We start from the raw sequence: 16,626 nt of genomic DNA on the forward strand, positions 1-16,626 counted from the left end.
CCATGCTGTGCTTTTCAGTGCACCGCAGTGTCTTATTATAAGTATTAGAGTAGGGTTTGTTTATATAGCGGCATAGAGCTAATTTATAATTTCCACTGTTTGTACAATTTTGCATAACGTAAAGAGAATATTAAATACACGCACATTGCTAAAACATATTAAAAGGATCAATGTCAAATATAGTTTTCGTTAATATTCCCAGAAAAAGTCGATACATATTAATAACATAATAACAGTACGGTAGAAAAATCTAATTAAACTGCTTAGTAATTATGCCAATGGAGGTAATTCAAAGATAAATTGAACTCACGCTAAAAATGTGAATGCAAAATCTGCAAGACGGAATAATTGTTGGAATAATATAATTAGCAAAATGTGAATGCAAATTATGCAGACATGTAAGAGTAGATTATTGTTGGAATATTATTATTAGCATTGATTGATAAAAGGCTATCTTTTATTTATTTTATTCACTGAATGTACTGTTTACTAATTATAATTTTTAATCAACTATTCTCCATTACTATATTAAGTCATCACGTTCATTAGGTGCGCAATGGTTTTAGTCATGAAACTTTATTGTAAATTTTTAAAAGTACTGAAAAAAATGCATGAATTTATAAAGTGCAATATGGTCGGTAAAACACAGATATTCTAAATACTGCCTTTAATTTATTTGCGGAAAAGCTAGGGGTTTTATAACAGAGGCGTAGCAAGGGGGGGGAGGGTGGAAATCGAAACTTTGAGGGAGGTGGGAGGGTGTAAATGGAAATTTTCCGCCGGCGCTCGGAAAGGGCGCGATTTGGCGCTACGGGATAGACTGTGAGCAATATGCCTTTATGATTACATTTAAATTGAGTTTATGTTGAGTGTTGTGTTTGTTTTTTCGTTTTTGTTTTTTCTTTGCGTTCGTTTGTGTTGTATTTAGTTTTGTTCTGTTCCCAACTTGGTACATTTAAAAAAGATTTACCGTGTGTTGTGGTTGTGGTTGTGTTGTGGTTGTTTTGTGGTTGTGTTGTGGTTGTGGTTGTGTTGTGGTTGTAATGTGGTTGTGTTGTGGTTGTGGTTGTGTTTTGTTTGTGTTTGTGTTGTGTTTTTGTTTGTTTTGTTCTGTTCCAAAGTTGGTATATTTTAAAAAGATTTACCGTGGCGGAGCACGGGATGCAGCTAGTGCTTATATAAGAAAATACGATATATAAACATATTTAACGTCCACAATGGCTTTTTCCGACGGGAATAAAGTTTTTTTGTTACCCTCCAGGGTCGGTCTACGACCTCAAATAATATTAAGGGGATCAATTTATTTATATATATCTCATATAAGGAGAATTTCACTCGCGGTCATCTTTTAGCACTGGTCGAGGGCTTTGAGTCTGTCCAACAGTTTTTCCATACGGCCTAGTCATCTATAGAAGTGTTTGCAAAACATTAGCATGATGTACAGAGGTTAAGTAACGTAAAAATTGTGTTGAAATTACCCTGTTTTTCCCATAAAATACAAAGATTATATAGGGAAATACGACTGGTCAGTTTTGACCGCTTTACGAAGTTTTCCCAGATATGCCGAGTTTTTTTGTGACACCCCTAGGTGTTCTTCTACCACCTCACAAAATATCAAGGGGGGTCGTCGGAGGAAATTGTTTTTCGTAATAGAGCTCATATAAAGAGAATTTCACTCGCGGTCACTTTTTAGCCCTCGTCGAGGGCTTTGAGTGTAACTGACAGTTTTCCCTAAAGGTCAATCCATTGACCTAGGAGCATGCAAAAAATTAGTCAGATATACTGAGCTTAAGTACCCTAAAGTCTGCGTTGAAATGACTCTCTGTTTTTCCCATAAAATACAAAGATTATATAGGGAAATACAACTGGTCAGTTTTGACCCCTTTACGAAGTTTTCCCAGATATGCCGAGTTTTTTGTGACACCCCAAGGTGTTCTCCTACCACCTCACAAAATTTCAAGGGGGGTCGTCGGAGGAATTTTGTTTTCGTAATAGAGCTCATATAAAGAGAATTTCACTCGCGGTCACTTTTTAGCCCTCGTCGAGGGCTTTGAGTCAAACCGACAGTTTTCCCTAAAGGTCAAGCCATTTACCTATAAGCATGCCAAAACTGAGCAAGATGTAAAGAGGGTAAGTGCCAAAAAATCCGTTTTGAAATGACCCTCTGTAACGTTAACCTTTCTATCAGCCAAATAGAAGGAGAACGTCCCCGGATTCTTTTTTCGGGGTCATATGCAAATGCCTTACGGCCTAAGTGGATGAACACTTAACACAACGACCACTAGGGCTCGAAATTAATGTCTAGGGGAGCTAGTGATACTATTGTAATTAACACTCATCCAATCTACATACGACCATTTAATCAGCGAACTCAGATGTGGCAAAACACCAAGATGAACGAGATAAAATATTTAATGTATAAAATATCAAAAACCCAACTTACACAATGTAGGAAAAAACACTATCACAGATTTCTACACTGTCTAAAGAACAGCTACAGGCCACACAACACTGCTGTAGCTTCAAGACTTACTTAGCGACAAGTAATATTAAACTAGAAGACTAAATCATCTGAAGAAAGCAAGGCACACACAGGTCTTAAGTACTCTCACGTTCAAATGGTCAGAGTCTATAGCCGGACAATATGGACGGCTGCCTGACTAAGGTAAAACGGCCTCGTAGACTGCCAGGTCAAGAAAAACTGCCTCGTGTTGCGAGTGTGCAGTGCAATTAAAGACTTCTGTGACAGGGGAGGTTATCCTCAACTCATGTCGCCATTGGTTGGGATAATCATCTGATCAGAATCATTCAATCAGATTTTAATGGAAAATTTCTATGTCTCAAACACCTTAATAAGTCAGTGGAAAAACCCCAGGTGTTACACCATCATTCCATATAAGGAATTATACAATGTCAAAAATAAAAATGACTCGACCTAAGTAGGTCACATCCCCTCCCTTTTTGGAAGTGACAGATAGGTTCCACAAAAACATACATAAGGAACCAATCTGGCAATGAAATAACAAAAATGTTTTACAAATGTAGGCAATCAAAATCATAATACCAGATGAAAATATCCCTGAACATAAAAGGGAAGTAACTCCAACTTTTACAATTGGTAAAAGGGGAGTAACCCTTCAAAAAGTAATTATACATCAAAATTCCTCAAGAAAGGGTATTACAATTTTTCCATGAGAATATTAAAAGTGGTAAACCCGCCAGGGTAAGACCTTTATTTCAATGACTAGCTACAATATCAATTGAGTCATGTGAGACATATTATTATAAAAGATTACATATAATCAAAAACTACCTTTAATTAAGGTTCACCTGAAAATAAACAAAATATTCAACAGGATTGGAATTTTGAAAAAAATTCAAAACTCACATCACTCATTTTCATATGAGTGACACTCAAACAAAACCTGTTTATGGTCCTAATGAACCACAAAGCATGTCACATGATCAATGTGTGTAACAAGATTTTACATCCTTGACAAACAATCAGCCACAACATTATCACTACCCTTAATGTGTGAAATTTCCAGATTAAAATTTTGGAAATATAAGCACCATCTCAATATTCTTTGATTTGTCTGCCCTAACTTAGAGGTAAATTTCAGGGGATCATGGTCAGAAAACACTCTGACTGGATTGGTTGAAGAAGAGACATAGACTTCAAAATGTTGTAATGACAAAACCAAAGCTAAAGCTTCTTTTTCAATAGTACAGTAAGAGGTTCAGCAATAGCTGAAAAGTTTTGACAGAACCGTCTATAGTAACCAGCCATCCCAAGGAACTTTTTGATCTCTTTACAATTTTTGGGAGGTGGTAACCTTACAATAGCATCTACTTTAGCTTCAATGGGCCGAACTTGGTTCGTTCCCACTTGATAACCCAAATAGGTAATTGAAGCTTTACAGAAATCACTTTTATGTAAGTTTACAGTAAAATTAACTTCAGACAATTTTCTAAAAAGGTTAGTCAATTGAACAATATGTTCTTCAAAAGTATTAGAAAATACAACTATATCATCAATGTAGGCCTCACATTGGTCTACGTCAGCAATGACAGAGTTAATGACCCTCTGGAAAGTTTGACCAGCATTTCGCATACCAAAGGGCATACGTTTGTATCTATAAAAACCATTAGGGGTTACAAAAGCAGATATTTCTTTTGCACGGTCAGATAAGGGGATTTGCCAGTATCCTGAAAGTAAATCAATTTTGGAAATTATCTTAGCTTGACCAACTTTATCAATAACGTCCTCTATCCGAGGTAAGGGATAGGAATCAGCTTTGGTGAGCGCATTCACCTTCCTAAAGTCGGTCACAAACCTGAAAGATCCACCGTCTTTCGGTACTAGGAGACATGGGGAACTCCAGTTGCTGAAACTGGGCTCAATGATATCATTCTTGAGCATATAATCAATTTCATCTTTTATCAAAGCAGCTTTTTCCGGGTTAACTCTATAGGGGTGTTGTTTAATGGGTTTTGCGTCACCAACGTCTACATCATGAGGTGGAACCTTCGCTTCTTTGGGGACATCCCCAAAAATAGAGGGAAATGTCTCAAATAATTGAGACAATCTATGGCTTTCCTCTGTGGACAAATGCATAAGGTGGACATTCAAATTATCTAAAAAGGAAGAATTTACCAATTTTGGGGGTTTCAATTTATCATGTATCACATCATCAGAAACATTTGAACATACAGGTAAAGTAGTTTTAGCTGTGGATTGAAAATTGTTACAATTATCATAATATTTTTTCAGTGAGTTAACATGATACACGGTCTGTTTCTTTCTTCTGTCAGGCGTATTGACAACATAGTTCAAATCACTTAATTTTGAATGCACAGTAAAGGGTCCACAATATCTCAAGGATAACGCATTGTTCAGATTAGGCACTAGCACAAGAACTTTGTCGCCTGGATTGAATGTTCGTTTACGAGAACTCTTATCATACAGTCCTTTCATTCTCACTTGGGCCTTTCTTAAGTTCTTGTGAGCCATTTCGCACACGGCTTTCAGTCGAACGTGAAAATCGTCAAAGTTTTCCACAGGATGATCACTGGTACCTGTCCAACGTTAGTGTATCAGCTTCAGGGGGCCACGGACAGAATGTCCAAACACAAGTTGAAAAGGCGAGTAGCCTAAAGAGTCCTGGATACAGTCCCTCGCGGCGAAAATAATCCAAGGAACAGACTCATCCCATTGGGTGTTACTGTTAGCGAATGTCCTTAGCATGGTTTTGAGGGTTTGGTGGAACCTCTCAAGTACGCCTTGAGACTGAGGGTGGTAGGCTGAGCTGGTGATGTGGGTAACGCCTAGCTTGGCTAGCGCTTCCTGAAAATGGCGACTGGTGAAGTTGCTGCCTTGATCTGTTTGCACGATTCTAGGTAATCCAAAGGTAGTGAAGAACCGGGTCATGGCTCTGACTACAGTTTTTGCCTTAATGTTCCGTAAGGGAATCGCCTCGGGAAAACGGGTACTTGAACACATAAAGGTAAGTAGGTACTCGTTGCCCGCCTTGGTTTTAGGCAAGGGACCTACACAGTCCATGACGATTTTAGAAAAAGGTTCTTCTAATACAGGAATCGGACTCAAAGGGGCCTTAGGAATTGTCTGGTTTGGCTTTCCGGCCAACTGACAGTTCGTGCAACTTCTACAGTAACGCGACACATCTTTTCTCATTTTGGGCCAAAAGAACAGTTCTTTGATCTTCGCCGTCGTTTTGGTGACACCTGGGTGCGCTGACATTGGATGGTCATGTGCCAGCTTAAGTATTTCATGCCTATAAGGTGGAGGGATCCACAGCTGGTTTTTACCCAACCATGGTTCGGCCGGTGAGGCAATCACTGGTATAGCGCGACGAAAGAAGAGGCCGTTCTCGGCGAAATATTCTCCATCGTCAGATGATAGAGATTTTTCGACCGTTGCTTTGAGTTCCGCGTCGACTTGTTGAGCTTTAATGATGTCTTCCTGAGATATTCTCAGGGGTAAGCCCAGGCTTGTGTTTTCTGGAAGCATAGACTCCAGTTTGGGAGTCGAATTTCTTGACGATGATGGCGGGTGTGGTTCAGACGTTGTGTCAGCCAATTGTTTGGTCTGGCTTCTTGTCACCGCACATGCAGGATACAGTTCATAATCATTATCTGGAACTGTTGACAAAGGGTCTGAAACCGTACAGGGGTATACTTTGCTTCCCGCAAGGTCATTCCCTAGAAGTAGGTGTACTCCTGGGACAGGAATACTATCTATCACACCTAAAATGACCTCACCTTCGACGAGATGATGTTTCAGGGCAAACTTGTGTAGAGGGACGACAGTAGATTTTGTCCCCACTCCCTGGATAATGGAAATCTTTCCGGTGTTCGTCTCTGGTGTAATGTCCATTGAACTTTTCAAAAGGAGTGATTGTGACGCTCCTGTGTCTCTTAGGACGGTGATATTCCGCTGAGACAACGGATCACCTGGTTTGCTAATGATGGCTTCGGCAATAAAAGATGAAAAGTCAACTTTTCTCGATCCCTCGAGATCGGTAGACTCGGCAGAAACTGGATGGTGGCGAGAACAGTCAAAATGTGACTGCACATAATGTGTGGAGACTTGACTACCTTCTTGCGGACACTTAGGATTAGAGTCCTTTAGAATTCTAGAGTTCATAGTTGAACTGGCTGCTTGAGGGGATAGAGCATAGTGCGCAGAAGTACGCACCACCTCTCTGTTATATTGACGACGTTTGTAACAGTCCTTGACAAGATGACCAGGCCTTTTGCAGAACTGGCATACTGCTCGACGATTGAGAGTTGATCTTGGTTTCTCTCTGGACTGTAATGCCTTCACGTGTTGGCCAACAGGAGGATTGCTGCCAAAAAGGGGAAGCACGGGGTTGAGGCGGTTTCCTGACACTGGTGGTTTCTTATGCACCAACATATATGTGTCAGCCGACTCAGCAGCCTTCTGGATGTCAGTTATCTTGTTATCCAGTATGTGTAGTCGTATCTCTTCAGGCAGGGACGATAGGAATTCTTCCCTTAGGATAAGTGACCTGAGTTTCTCAAACTCAGAAACTTCCTCAGAGTGTAGCCACCTTGAGAATATTTTCTCCTTTTCAAAGAGAAATTCCATATATGATTGTGTGGGTAACTTGCGGAGTGTTCGGAATTTTGTCCGATAGGCCTCGGGCGTCAGTGCGTAGGCCTTTAAAATGGCAGTCTTGACCAAACTATAGTTATTTTGAACGTCGTGAGAGAGTGCCTGGTATGTTTTTGCAGCTTTCCCAGTAAGGACAGAGCTCAATAAAGCAGTAATGGAAGTTTCGGGCCATTCACATGTCTTCGCTAAACTCTCAAACGAGTTAAAGAAAACGACCAAATCTGTTTCATCAAATTTAGGAACTAATTTCCCAAATTTGGCAATCACTTGCCCTACCGACAACTTTTTTGGATCTACCGGAGAAGTGACATCACTAACTTGACCAAACTCTAATTCCAACCTCCTCTTATCTAAAGCAATTTTAGCCTCTAACTCCTGTTTCTCTAGAGCAATTTTAGTTTCAAACTCCTTTTCTTTTAATAGAAGCTCCCTCTCTTCTATAGATTTCTCCTCGCGGAGCAACACACTAGCTAACAAACTTTCGTCAAATACTCCTTCATTAATGAAATGAACAACAATTTTATCTCTCAACACCTCTGACTTCTGCGTAACAGAATAATCCAATTTCAATTCCTTAACAACACTAACCAAAACTTTTCTACTCAACTTTTCTACATCTTCAACAGTAGGATTAGCCAAAAAAGACTCCATAACACTACTTGAAAATCACAACAAGCCTAGATTCTTTAAATTACTACACAGCGTTGGGCCGTGTACTTGACCTCTAAATGTAGGACGTGACACGTCTGCTTATTTGACCTAGATACTCTAGCCTGAGCGCGCGTTGCAAGAACACTGCGCTACTGGATATAAAAACAACTAAATCCAACTAACCTTAGTATTCAACTGATATAACCAACAACTGGAACGACAGATTAAATCTCGGCGAGCTCCCACTTTGTAACGTTAACCTTTCTATCAGCCAAATAGAAGGAGAACGTCCCCGGATTCTTTTTTCGGGGTCATATGCAAATGCCTTACGGCCTAAGTGGATGAACACTTAACACAACGACCACTAGGGCTCGAAATTAATGTCTAGGGGAGCTAGTGATACTATTGTAATTAACACTCATCCAATCTACATACGACCATTTAATCAGCGAACTCAGATGTGGCAAAACACCAAGATGAACGAGATAAAATATTTAATGTATAAAATATCAAAAACCCAACTTACACAATGTAGGAAAAAACACTATCACAGATTTCTACACTGTCTAAAGAACAGCTACAGGCCACACAACACTGCTGTAGCTTCAAGACTTACTTAGCGACAAGTAATATTAAACTAGAAGACTAAATCATCTGAAGAAAGCAAGGCACACACAGGTCTTAAGTACTCTCACGTTCAAATGGTCAGAGTCTATAGCCGGACAATATGGACGGCTGCCTGACTAAGGTAAAACGGCCTCGTAGACTGCCAGGTCAAGAAAAACTGCCTCGTGTTGCGAGTGTGCAGTGCAATTAAAGACTTCTGTGACAGGGGAGGTTATCCTCAACTCATGTCGCCATTGGTTGGGATAATCATCTGATCAGAATCATTCAATCAGATTTTAATGGAAAATTTCTATGTCTCAAACACCTTAATAAGTCAGTGGAAAAACCCCAGGTGTTACACCATCATTCCATATAAGGAATTATACAATGTCAAAAATAAAAATGACTCGACCTAAGTAGGTCACACCTCTGTTTTCCCCATAAAATACAAAGATTATATAGGGAAATACGACTGGTCAGTTTTGACCCATTTCCCGATTTTTCCCGGACATGGCGAGTTTTTTGTGACACCCTAAGGCGTTCTCCTACCACCTCACAAAATATCAAGGGGGGTCGTCGGAGGAATTTTTTTTTCGTAATAGAGCTCATATAAAGAGAATTTCACTCGCGGTCACTTTTTAGCCCTCGTCGAGGGCTTTGAGTGTAACCGACAGTTTTCCCTAAAGGTCAAGCCATTTACCTATAAGCATGCCAAAACTGAGCCAGATGTAAAGAGGGTAAGTGCCATAAAATCCGTTTTGAAATGACCCTCTGTTTTCCCCATAAAATACAAAGATTATATAGAGAAATACGACTGGTCAGTTTTGACCCATTTCCCGATTTTTCCCGGACATGGCGAGTTTTTTGTGACACCCCAAGGCGTTCTCCTACCACCTCACAAAATATCAAGGGGGGTCGTCGGAGGAATTTTTTTTTCGTAATACAGCTCATATAAAGAGAATTTCACTCGCGGTCACTTTTTAGCCCTCGTCGAGGGCTTTGAGTGTAACCGACAGTTTTCCCTAAAGGTCAAGCCATTGACCTAGGAGCATGCAAAAAATTAGCCAGATATACTGAGCTTAAGTATCCTAAAGTCTACGTTGAAATGACCCTCTGTTTTTCCCATAAAATACAAAGATTATATAGGGAAATACAACTGGTCAGTTTTGACCCCTTTACGAAGTTTTCCCAGATATGCCGAGTTTTTTGTGACACCCCAAGGTGTTCTCCTACCACCTCACAAAATTTCAAGGGGGGTCGTCGGAGGAAATTTTTTTTCGTAATAGAGCTCATATAAAGAGAATTTCACTCGCGGTCACTTTTTAGCCCTCGTCGAGGGCTTTGAGTGTAACCGACAGTTTTCCCTAAAGGTCAAGCCATTGACCTAGGAGCATGCAAAAAATTAGCCAGATATACTGAGCTTAAGTATCCTAAAGTCTGCGTTGAAATGACCCTCTGTTTTTCCCATAAAATACAAAGATTATATAGGGAAATACAACTGGTCAGTTTTGACCCCTTTACGAAGTTTTCCCAGATATGCCGAGTTTTTTGTGACACCCCAAGGTGTTCTCCTACCACCTCACAAAATTTCAAGGGGGGTCGTCGGAGGAATTTTTTTTTCGTAATAGAGCTCATATAAAGAGAATTTCACTCGCGGTCACTTTTAAGCCCTCGTCGAGGGCTTTGAGTGTAACCGACAGTTTTCCCTAAAGGTCAAGCCATTGACCTAGGAGCATGCAAAAACTTAGCCAGATATACTGAGCTTAAGTACCCTAAAGTCTGCGTTGAAATGACCCTCTGTTTTTCCCATAAAATACAAAGATTATATAGGGAAATACAACTGGTCAGTTTTGACCCCTTTACGAAGTTTTCCCAGATATGCCGAGTTTTTTGTGACACCCCAAGGTGTTCTCCTACCACCTCACAAAATTTCAAGGGGGGTCGTCGGAGGAATTTTTTTTTCGTAATATAGCCCATATAAGGCGCCGGTCAGTCGAGGTCAGTTTTGACCCCCTCTCCGTAGACTTTTTGCCGAACCGTCACCGGCCCTCGTGTTCTATCGCCATAAGGCACCTTCGTGCCAAATTTGACGCGCCTGCGGCGCCGGGAAGTGCCCTATCGGGCACCCGACCACTTTGCTTTATATATATAGATACAATATTATGCTATACGAGAATACAATGTTGTGCATTTTATTCTCTCTGGCCCTTCCGGTTTACTTTAAGGAGAGGTTGGGGCCGTTTTTTTAAAATATTTGAATTAATAAAAGAATTCTTAACAGCTTATATTCGATACATAAATATATAAATGAGTGTTATCGATGGTTCCCGAACGGCTCTAACTTTTGCAAATGTAGCTATGATTTTATCACTTCCTTTATTTTTTAACGATTTTTTTTTCAAAAAATTAGTATGATTACATAGACTTTTCATGCCTATAATAAAAGTTCAGAACAAAGTCTTTGGTTTTTACAAAAATAAAAAAATATACATTCACCGCCTCAATGACTTCACTGTAATTCAGGCATATGAGTTTCTATACTAAACTATTTCAGGCCTTTAATGTGTTATAAAAACATTTGTTTAGCAATGGAATTGACTAAATTAGGATATAAATTATTATAAAATAATGCTCGCGTAATTTAACTGTATTATATAATTTTTTTCTTACGGGGAGGGGGGGGGATTAGGTGCCGCACCGGGTGACACCCGACCTCGCTACGCCACTGCTCTACGTGACTTTGACCGTCTCATGTTTGGGGAAGAAAAAATCGGATACTGACTGTTTTTAATAAGGTGTCTTCCAATAATAACTTCACCCTCAAAGGATGGGGGGGGGGGGGGGAATCCGTAGTTTTGTAACGAGTGAGGACGGGGAGGGGGGGGTCAGATCATGTGACGACGTATTTTTTGTATTTTAAAAAAGTCATGTTAGAAATTTAATTTTAGCCGCCATTATGCGTTTTAGAAAACTGTTTATAAACAAATGTAATAGAAATTGATTAAAATACCTATGTTAGTCGAGCTCAGTCAAGATCTTAGAAAAAAAATCGATGTTTAAAAATAAAATTCGGTTTTGAGGAAATATGATTTGAGAGGGAGTCTTGCTTTTGTGACAGAGAGGATAGGGAAGGTTAAAATCATCAAACAAACGTGACGTCGTTTATGGACGACACCTAACAATTTACAGCTATTCCCAAAACATAAAAAAACGACGTGCCTTGGCTATCAAAATGGTTAACTTTGGTTCACATATAAAACCCTTTCTAATTTCAGCTAATCTGGTCCATTTCATTTTCCATCACATGAACTTTCAAATGACAATTAATCTAAATCCAGGCTCTTTACAGTTGAAAACTAACATTTTTACTATTCCAATATTTAAAAGAATATAAGGCATAATTTAAAATTGAAAACAAGAGTAGAACAGGACTAGATTCGTACAATTTAAATTAGCTTAATGTTAAAATAAAACTTAATTTTCACTTTTGTTACATTGTAAAAAAATAAAGTTGTTTATAAGGTAACCATTAAATCGCAATTAAACAAGACTTTCAATGTTATTTTAGAGTAACATAACCTTCTTTTATTTAAAATATTAGCTATATCAAACAATAAATTAGTGCAGTAACAGTGTCCTCCTGTGTGAGACTCCTTTAACTGAGATTTTAAAAAAAGATAAAACATATTAGGTTCTTGTCCGAAGAAAATTTCCCAATTTTCTTTACCTGTCTGGTCACATTCCGGATTAGGGTGGACAAACTAGCGCCCCAACATCTAAGGACAAACTAGCGCCCCAACATCTAAGATGGGGCGCCTCGGGGGTAGTGAGGACAAACAGCGCCCCAAAAACTAAGATCCAAGAAATAAAGTGCCGACATTGTTTACATTAAATTATCACTATTCTAGAAAAAAGGCAAACGTCTTAAATAAATACACGATTGCTATGATGTCTGATAAAACAGCTGCAACGGTTTGGTGTGTATGACTAGATTTCGAGAGCCCATACTTCGCGCTTGGATGCATGTATGTGATAAGCTAACTTAAAAACAACAACTCCAATAGCATTAGTTAATAGATTTATAGTCTATTCGTTATTTGCTTTCAGTCGTCAACAGTTTCAAGAAAAGATACACGCAATTCCACAAACGATTAACAGACTTTATTACCGGGATGGACAATAATACGTACCTGAAAAATTTAAATTTGACCCAGAAACAAATGATAGACACTGTGAAAAAAACACTAAAGGACTTTCCTCTAAATGACACTTCGTTCACATATCAAAGCACGCTCGTGTTAAGTAAAAAATGGACTGACTTATCTGAAGCTGCTGGGAGCTATTTAGACGTGCTGCCCTCTTTAATCAAACCGCAGCCCGAAAAACAGCTGTCTTTGTTGCAGAACCTAATCTCGATGCTGAAGTCAGACATCTTTTTGACGACGTCTTATGCTATTCAGCTTAACTTCGCTTAGGATGTTTCAAAAGATAAACATTAGCTACTGGATCATTTCTGTGTAAGTTCGTTGTAGCAATGGCAATTTTGATCTGTCATATACATACATACATGAATACATACATACATAAAAACATGCATAAGTATGAACACGCACATGCATGCACACACATTCAAACATAAAGCTAAAATGTATACATAATAATGCACAGCCTGCATATGAATATATATATATATATATATATATATATATATATATATATATATATATATATATATATATATATATTAATGGACATCCCAGAATAAGTTGTCTCACACCAATCATCTATATGCTACTAAAATTCAAGTTTGTATAATAATTTTTAAATATTTTTTTTGTTGTTGTTTGTTTTTTTTTTGTTGTTTTTCTCTGTTTGGTTACAGGAGAGAATCTGCACTATGTGTAGATCTGTAAAATACGTATTTAGGTAAAGAACAATGTTCTTTTTTACCAAACTGTTAATCACAAAATAAATAAACCACGTGTGGTTCTTATTTTGTAAAGAAATTGTGATTTAATTTCACAAATACATTTTTTATGAAATTTTTAAGCTTCAGACCTCATTGGCCGATTGTAGGAAAAATGTCACAGGAAAAAAGTCGGATACTTTTATGTATTATGTTAATGAACTTACGATTAATTAAATGCAATGTAATCATTTTTCATTTGAATTTATTTTGTAATATTTATAACACATAACAATTTTTAGTATACAGTTTGTAGGTTTTAATTGTAACTCCGTGTTACATATAACGTTTAATAAAAATTAAAATAATGTTCGAACCAAAAAAAAGGATAACTTTTTTAGAAAATTTCAAAGTTCAATTTTTTTTGGTCTGACTTTGAAAAATTCTTTAAAAATTCAAAATTTGTCACAATGGGTATCTTCTAGTTCCAACGATAGGCTACCCTTAATTTAAAGACGTTAATTAATTTATTGAAATATTCATTGGAAGATTAACCACTTTAATTATAAAAGTTCAGAACAATGACTTTACTTATAGTCACGTCACATTATTTATTTACTTTTTCTACCCATTTTGGAGCACTCAAAAGCAGCCACCACGCCCTCAAAGCACTAAGAACGAACAATAAGCAAAACAGAACTCACAACCACCTCCATCCCATGCACTAACAACCGGAAATGTACCATCTACAATGACAACCCACAATACATCCCATTCTAAGTTGTCAGGCAACAATCCGAAAATCACCACTACAAGAATACAACAACATTTCAGGCAACAGAGCTATCAGCGTCGAAACCACCAACAATGACCCTAATGCCGAAAGACAAACAAACAGTCTAAACATCGATTACACTGGAGGCAACAGCCATGAAGCTAACAATATAGCTAATCAATGTTACAACTGCAAGTTCCAGTAAAACACAGACTTAAAAAGCAGTGGACACCATCACATCAACAAATAGAAAACAAATGAACATAGCCCTACACCAGAACAGTGGAAAACAAGGAAGGCAAACATTTACTATAAAATTACTAATTCAGTACCCGAGATAACCCCCCGTACCCCTTCTGAACAACAGCACCACAAAAAGGGAAAACAGCAGCACCACAAAAAGGGAAAGCAGCAGCACCACAAAAAGGGAAAGCAGCAGCACCACAAAAAGGGGAAGAAGTTGACCCAAGCATTAGCCAAAATAAAGAAACCACAACAAAAATTAACGAAAACACACTCATATAACCAGAGAATTTACACCAGTCAAGTAGCTCGTCCAAAACATCAAAGGAAATTAGTCTAAAATCCCAAGAAGAGGAACCATACAAGCAAGTGCACAGTTACACAAAATGCAAATACTTTGCCAGCCTGTACAAAGTAACCGCAGAAGCGGAATGCCATGAACATAGTACACAAAGACCTCAAACAATGCAGTCTTTGCGATGACATAAATAATTCACACCGACATAGAGAAGCAACACGCACAAAAACATCCCAACGCAAGTGCCTTCAAATGTGCCTACTGCAACACAATACAGCCACTGGAAAAATGAATTAAGATGTTCTTAAAGCACCACCATTCGTAGGCAAAACAAGGATAAAATATACTACAGAATCACCAAAGACACTTAAAGACTGCATAACATACATCTACAGCGGAGTTCTAGAATATGAACGCTAACACTTCACCTTACCAACTCAACTTTTCTTTCATTTCAGACGTTTTGTATTCGTTCCCCACCAGAAGAAACATATCAATAGATGTATTCATAACTCCCTCCCCACTTTTTAATTAGTTAATTGCATTGACCTCACTGCAGCTACCATTTGTTTTTATCTCTCCCCACTTTTTACCAGTTGTCAAATGTTTTGTTTTTTTAGAAAATGATATAAATAATACTAGTAATAGGAATATGATAATGTTTTAATGTATAAATGATGTTTTATTTTCTTTTCATGCACAATTGCTATTACCGCTTGAACCTCTTACTAGAGTAGGCAGGCGGTGAGAGAGAATTAATATTAAACGGAAAAAATTGATTGAGCTTAAGTAAAAATGAGCCACATGTTTGAGCTTATATATATATATATATATATATATATATATATATATATATATATATATATATATATATATATATATATATATATATATATATGTATATGTATATATATATATATATATATATATATATATATATATGGGCGGCGCAAAAATTCAAAGTTTGCCCGGACAACGAAAGGAGTTGCTACACTTGTTTTGATCTATGACGACTGGATGACGACAGACAGAGGAAGCAAGTGAAATAAAAACTTGTAAAAATATGTTTTGTAATCCAATTAAGTCAAATTCAATGTCATTTTGCATTCTCATCAGGTAGGGCCAAACTTCACTCTACTGTTGAGATTTCGACAGACAGGATTGAGACAGACAGAAAAAGCAAGTTAAATAAAAGTTTGCAAAAATAGTGGGTCTTTGTTATTATCTTTCCATTTATTTGATTCAAAAAGGACGAGAAGATATGAAAAAACTAACAACATTAATCCGTGATAAACTAACTTCATGCCACATTTCTTGTAAAAAAACACTTTGGTCAAAGTTTTTTTTTTTTCGGCGAAAGGCTGCATAAGTTTTATGCTTAATGTTGACAGAGTTGGTATAATGTGTCTAGGTCACTGCTGGTAAAAATGTGTCTATGATATGCAAGCTTAATGCACATGCAGTCAAATAACAAGTCTTTTTTTCTGTAATCACGGATCTGTAGGCCTACGCTGTCCACTACATACATACAGATGAAAGAATTGAACTTAGATATTCGAGGAAGTTAACTCCCACTTTGTTTATCACTTACATCTAGATCAAAACATTACCCTGTGTGGCGATGTGTAGAGGAAGGTACCTTGTATCACACTTCTCAATAATGTCATTCAAGGAAACTTGACTAGACTTCGTCAACCTCTCACGTACAAAGAATGTAGTATATTTTATCGAATAGGACTGTTGTTTTATGCTTCGTTAAAAAGAAAGCTTCTCACAATCGACACTCACATACATGTATAAAAAAATATGTAAACTTTAACACCAGACTCTTCTTATAGAATAACACATTTAGTCTCTAAACTAAGAAATTTAGAATGTAATACATAGAATAAATCATTTATCACTGTAGACTTCACATAGAAGAAAACACCTAACATTATACACTACACATAAAACATCTACCACTATACATAAAACATGTACCACTA

The 16,626-nt window shown here is 37.7% G+C and overlaps 1 protein-coding gene across 1 annotated transcript in view; it reads left to right on the forward strand.

Moving 5' to 3' along the window:
- The window catches only part of LOC131953854 (uncharacterized), a 26,266-nt gene extending 10,449 nt beyond the window's left edge, over window positions 1–15,817 (forward strand). Inside the window, exons 9-10 of the mRNA XM_059317257.1 lie at window positions 12,524–12,933; window positions 15,755–15,817. Of these exons, the coding sequence (XP_059173240.1) occupies window positions 12,524–12,891 (368 nt within the window). The 3' untranslated portion in view covers window positions 12,892–12,933; window positions 15,755–15,817. The remainder of the gene's footprint in view (window positions 1–12,523; window positions 12,934–15,754) is intronic.
- Window positions 15,818–16,626: the final 809 nt, after the last annotated feature.

Source organism: Physella acuta, unplaced genomic scaffold (assembly GCF_028476545.2).
Source record: "Physella acuta isolate Inbredline_101_S28 unplaced genomic scaffold, ASM2847654v3 ptg000076l, whole genome shotgun sequence".
Taxonomy (NCBI): domain Eukaryota; kingdom Metazoa; phylum Mollusca; class Gastropoda; family Physidae; genus Physella; species Physella acuta.